The 6000-nt window shown below is 45.9% G+C and overlaps 1 protein-coding gene across 5 annotated transcripts in view; it reads right to left on the bottom strand.

Moving 5' to 3' along the window:
* Positions 1–792: 792 nt before the first annotated feature.
* ALDH18A1 (aldehyde dehydrogenase 18 family member A1) overlaps positions 793–6000 on the bottom strand; it is a 40330-nt gene continuing 35122 nt past the window's right edge. For all 5 annotated transcript variants that reach the window (XM_076339291.1, XM_076339294.1, XM_076339290.1 and 2 more), the window contains 3 exons: positions 4320–4506; positions 2680–2775; positions 793–1655 (listed from right to left, as the gene is read on the bottom strand). In XM_076339291.1, the coding sequence (XP_076195406.1) occupies positions 1474–1655; positions 2680–2775; positions 4320–4506 (465 nt within the window). In that variant the 3' untranslated portion in view covers positions 793–1473. The remainder of the gene's footprint in view (positions 1656–2679; positions 2776–4319; positions 4507–6000) is intronic.

Raw genomic sequence — 6000 nt, 5'->3', positions numbered from 1 at the left:
TATCCTTAAATCTGTTCGATCGGTCGGTTTTAAACTTCCTTGCGACTCGCCAGCGATCTCGGGTAGGCGTGCCCCAGCAGCACCGTCCCCCGAGCCGCCGCACCGCTCCAGGACCTGCCCGCCGCTCCCGGCTGTCCGTGTCCCCGGGGCCGAGCGCACGCACCGGCAGCCGCCGAGGCCACACCAGGGCCCTCACGGCAGGACAAGGCTCGGGAAACCCCCCTCATCGGGCTCCCGGCAGGCTCTGCGTCGCGGCCCCCCGGTGCCGGGCTGAGTTCCCCTGCGACCAGGAGACACTGAAGCGTCTCGCTCGCCTCTCCGGTGTCCGTGGGCCCCCAGCGTCCGCGGGGAGGGAAACGCACCCTGCGCCCCGCCATGCTGCCCCCGAGCACCGCGCATGCGCTAGCCACCAACGGCGCGGCAGGAGGAGCTGGAATAGCGGCTGCGAGAAGCAGGCAGAAAAGGAAATGGCGCCCTCGCGGGACGGTGCCACACCGGTCCCGCCCCGGCGCTGGACCGCGGTGCGCTAGAGAGCAGGGCGTACTGCGGCACGGTTGTGCGAGTAACGCAGAGCAGCGCCGAGCCGGCTGCGGGGAGCACCGAGCCGCCAGTTGTGCCGGGTTGCGAGCAAGGGAGAGCCGCACTGGGCCACAGGCCGCACACGTGAATGGGCCGCAGGCCACACACGTGAACCCGCTGCAGGCCACACGCGTGAACCCACTCGCTGCAGCGCACGAAGGGAAGCGTTTCTTCAGAGCTTGATTCAGGAACAGCCAGTGTCACAGTAGTGTTGCTTTCGGAGGAGTGTTTTATATAAAGCCAAAGAAAAACCTTCGGTACAAATAAGTAACAAAATTCACGCAGTAGACGTTGTGTTATTCATCTACAAGAGTCAACAATACAAAGAAACTAGATAGAAAAGGTTTCTTGGTCAAAAGCTTACTATGCATTTGGAACATCTCTCCCCTTATCACAAGAGTGATCAAATACAAAGAAAGTAAGTGTAAAGCTTTCCAGCTTTCAAGAGCTGCCACGATCATAAGACTGAAGGAAAAAAAAAACCAAAACCTATCAAGTTTGTTCTCCAGAACAGATATTTGAATAAACAAAGACTTACGAAAAAAAATGCTCCACCACCAAGCATATTTGCTATAGGGAGCATTGGGATTAAAAAAAAAAAAAAAAAACCCACAGCAGGTACTTAAATCTTTCCCTATGTTACTTGTATGTTTTGAAGAACTCAGTCTCTGGGAAAAGTGAGGTCAGTTTGCAGATACTATCTAAGGAAACAGGGTCGGGGAAAAAAAAAAATCTCACAGATGGGGTCATTTTGTATCCATTGTACCACACAGTGACGGAGAACAATGCTCCTGAAGATGAAAAACAAACTCCCCCCCCCAGACAGCACCCTGAAGCCTGAACATCTTCAGCAAATATTTATATCCCTGGGTTTTCCCTGCTACCCCGTTGTTCTTAGTTGGTATTTCTCTGAGGGAGAGGGAGGCTCTCATGAAGATACTTCATGCTCCCATGCTCTGAGAAGTCAGAAACAACATGATTGTCGCCCCTCAGCAACCACTTCGTAGTTAAGAGTCCTTCAATTCCCACTGGTCCACGTGCATGGATACGAGAAGTACTAATTCCCACTTCAGCACCTGCAGGAAACACACAAGATAAAGATATTCCTCAGAAGATGTTCACTTCATACTAAGCAGTTTTGCACCTTTATGTAAAAACAGCTGCCCGCCTTTCTCCGCTCCTCTCTAAATGCCAGAAGTTATGTTTACCTGTTCCAATTTAAAAGTTAGAGGAGCTTAACTATTACATTATAAATTGTAATGTTTATACTTCTGGCTGCTACAGAGTTACTTTTAGAGAGAAAGATGCAAGAGAGAGGTATCTCTTACATGGATCTTAGACTTGTTTCCTGAGGGTTTAATCCTTTTTCTAAAAAAAAAAAAAAAGCTAAATTAGTCAAGATTGTGATCTTTTGTCCTCTTCTATCATATTGAGGAGATATTGCAAGGCCCTAACTAGAATTTTCTAATCACATGGAACACTGAATGTTCCAGCTGACACAGTAATAGCCTGCTACAGATATTTCTGAGTTTCTACCTCAGGAAAGAATGTTTCCCTTGTCTTCTGCAATTCACAGTAGGTGCACCTGTTTATTTAAGCAATTGATATTCAGTTTGGTTCTTGCCTTTCATTCCTCAACACTGCAAGGCTGGCACACTGGACAGCAGCTCATTCTGCCCAGCAGGAACGAAGCATAGCATTCTTTACAGCATCATTAGGAAGAGAAACAAAAGAAAAACTGTTCACCAATTTCAGATCCTGTGTTGCATTATTCTATCATTACATGCATGCAACATACTTTATTCTGATTGAACAGAGCTTCAAAGGATCCAAAACGTCTTTGCTCCCTGCTGCTAAATTAATCTACATATTCTGTATAGCAGTATTAGCTAGTTCTGGCAGGAAAGAGATATTAAACTGTCTGCTGTTCCACGTGGATGAAATGTCTAGGCTTCAACTTTACCTACGGTACCTTTCCTGAAAACCTTATATTAGACAGTAAGATCAAAGACTAATTCTATCTTCCAGGATTCAGACTGCCACACTTTTCACACAACAGCAAGTCCTGCAGTCACATCCCTGCGGTATTTTCTCTCTTACCAAGTCCAAATCTATAGCCGTCAGAGAATCGGGTACTGGCATTCCAGAAAACACAAGCGCTGTCCACATGCTGGAGGAAGAACTCTGCTGTTTTCTCTGGGAAAGAGGCAGAGAGAAAAATAAAATCCAATACATACAGAATGATCATACACTCCAATAAACACAACATAATACAGTGAACAGATATAACAATACGACTTTCGCATGCAATCTTATCAGACAGTGTTTAAACAGCCTGGGCTAAGACATGTTCATTTATACCTTCTTCCCAGTATGCTTATCAAGTAGACACAGCTGCAAATGTTACAAGAAGCTTGCAAAGATTAGAAGAAAGCAAAAAGATGTCTAATTCTAAATACATCCAGTCTAGAACCTGCAAACAGGGATAGTTGTATGACTGGGGAGAAAGGACAGCTGCCCCAAACAACATTTAGCAGTCAAACTGATAAGAGTTAAACTACAGAGTCAGCTCTCCATTAATCTCAAACATGGAATTGTTCCAGATAATGAAAAATCCTAAACTAAATTGCTATTGCAGGTAATATTTGGGAAATACAATGCAGAAATACCACATGAAATAAGCTAAGTAACCCAGTTTAACACAGAACATGCAAGACCTGAGCAAGCTCAGACAGACTTATGCAAGTCTTAGTCCTCTGGAGGACTCCATTCTCTGTAAGGCTGAGAGCTGCAGGTCAGTCACCCTTAGTGACAAGATGAACAATAAAGATCAGCTCTATTTCCAGTACACTCCCTAGCAAATCACCAGTGCACCAGGTCCCGTGGCAGTGGGTTACGGTATCAAATGCATGCCTTTTAGTGACACTCATTTAAGCTCAGCAGGAGGTACAGAAATAGAAGCCTGCTTGACTCACACACTGATCAGCCGCAGATCAACATGACCTTACTGCAGTTGATCCTCAGGAGTTCCAGGCTTGGTGTGAGAGTCAACCTTTGGCTGGGCACAGCTCTAGCTAGGTGTTGAACTGGCACAGTGTTCAAACTGCATGCAGGACAGGTGCTAAGGATGGGAGCAGCACAGAGCTGCACAAAGGAGCACGAGTTCACAACAAAGAGGCAAGAAACTTCAAATTGAGATAAATGCAGCTTTTATACTAGGGATGCAGAAGTGGGAAGTAAAGGACTGGGAGATGTAAGGGGAAAACATTTGTGGTGCTTGTTTGCAAGATATAAAAGTGACATGGGAACACAAAGTGGATAAAGTCTGATCTTCCCTACAATGCCTATTCCCTCCAGTGAGGTATTACAGAAGCTCACCTCATCAGCCTTCAGAGGCCTAAGGACATCTCCAGGATTCAGGAGATGTTCCCGCAAAACCCTCTGATGCGGTAAGTCTGCGCAATACAGGAACACAAAGCAATTTGCCTGGCAAAAGCATATGCTGACTTGCCATCGGCCAATTGCTCAAGCACACTCCTTAACATCCTGGAATAAGGGCCGCACAACATGTTTTCTCTGAGCTAAACAGGACTGTAGGCACATTTAGCTCATAGGCCTCCAGCTGGTTATGCCTACTACAGACCCAAGAGAAGAACAACTACTACAATGTAAGTGGTTACACTAACACCAAGAATTGGCAAACCAAACCAGTAGCTTAAGAAAGCAGACTGATCACTAACCATTCTCTGTGATGATAACATCTGTGTGAGAACTTCCGTACTTGTGGATATGTTCAACAGCCTCTTGGACACTGTCCACCACCTCAATGCAGCACTCCAGGTCCCCATATTCTGTGCGGAGAGATTTCACTTCTGAAGGGCTGAATGTCAAGTAAGATGCAAACTTTGGGCCAGCGTGAATCTTCACCTGCAATACCAGAAACATTTTGTGCTGCTGACCATACCAATGCCTTCCAGGTGAAAGTGTGGCTTCTTGTACTCTGTGGCATGCAGTTAATTTTCTTCATCGCAGTCCCTATGGTGCTATGTTTTGGACTTGTGACTAAAACAGTGTTGAACACTGTTCACAAAACACACCAATGTTTTGGCTGTTGCTGAACAGAGCTTGCACAGCATCAAGGCTTTCCCTTTTTTCCCCCACTCTGTCCCCCTAGCAAGAAGGTTGGGAGTGCACAGGAAGCTGGGAGGGGACACAACCACGATAGCTGACCCGAACTGACCACAGGGATATTCCATGCCATGTAGTGTCATGTGCAGCAATACAAACTGAGGGGAAGGGGTTTTTGAAAAAGGTAGGCATTGCTCAGAGACTGGCTGGGCATTGGTCTGCTTGTGGCAGATGGTGAGTAATTAGCTTTGCCTCACTTGTGTGGGGGTTTGGGGGTTGGGTTTTTTGTGTCCGTCCCCCCCCCCCCCCCCCCTTCCCCTTTCTTCTTCCTCTTTCCTTCGCTTATCAAACTATCTTTCTTTCAACCCACAAGTTTCCTTGCTTTTGCTCCTCTTATTCTCTCCCCCTGTCCCACTTGGGGCAGGGGAGAGTGAGCGAGCGGCTGGATGGTGCTTAGCTGCTGACTGGGGTTAGCACACAACATTTGTGAATCAAATGTTCACCGCATGCAGTGTAAGAAAAATAAGCCTGCACTTTGGGAAACTTAGCAGATTGGTGAACTAGCGACAAGGTACAATAGCCGACATGCTAGGTTGGCTACCTACCATGACATGCTCCTAGTTCAGGACTCATTTCAGATGATTTAAAGCAATTGCATCACTTAGAGAGAAAGTCATCAGGCAGGAGGACAGTACAACACTAGTACTGGGAAAAACAGCTAAAATGTTGCAGCCAGCCCTTGTTTTAAGAAAGCAACTGCAGCGCAGAGAATAACTACAGGAATGCTTCCAAGTTTGCACCTACAAAAAACTTAAGATCTTGAACAGCTTTTACCCTTTTACTTTGTAAACTGACACCAGCTCTCTCTGAAGCATGTGTTTCAGACACAAAGGAGTTACTGGGTCCAAAACAAGAAAACTCACGCAGGTATTTTTCATTTGTTATAAAGAAGATCTAATGCATTATCATCAACCTCTGAGTTTAATCATAGCAGCCAAGACACCTAAACAACGAGAGATAATTTAGAACTGATACAGCAGAGAAATCCCCATGCAAATGAAAGAGGAAATTTTGACAAGACGAACGTAAATGGGAAATGAAGCACAAGTCCGCAAAATTTGAAGTTTGAAGGCTTTTAAGAAGGTATCTCTAAAATGGCATTTTCTTGTGCAACTATAAATTACTTTAATTGCATAATCCTGCCCAATATTTGCATGTTTCTTGTTGTCAGGTCAGATTAGACAGAGGTAACATCCTCCCCACTGTATTAGGAGCTGGGTGGGTGGTGGTGGA

This window comes from Aptenodytes patagonicus, chromosome 5, assembly GCF_965638725.1.
Source record: "Aptenodytes patagonicus chromosome 5, bAptPat1.pri.cur, whole genome shotgun sequence".
In the NCBI taxonomy this organism is placed as follows: Eukaryota; Metazoa; Chordata; class Aves; order Sphenisciformes; family Spheniscidae; genus Aptenodytes; species Aptenodytes patagonicus.
This window is presented reverse-complemented; position numbering and strand designations above follow the sequence as displayed.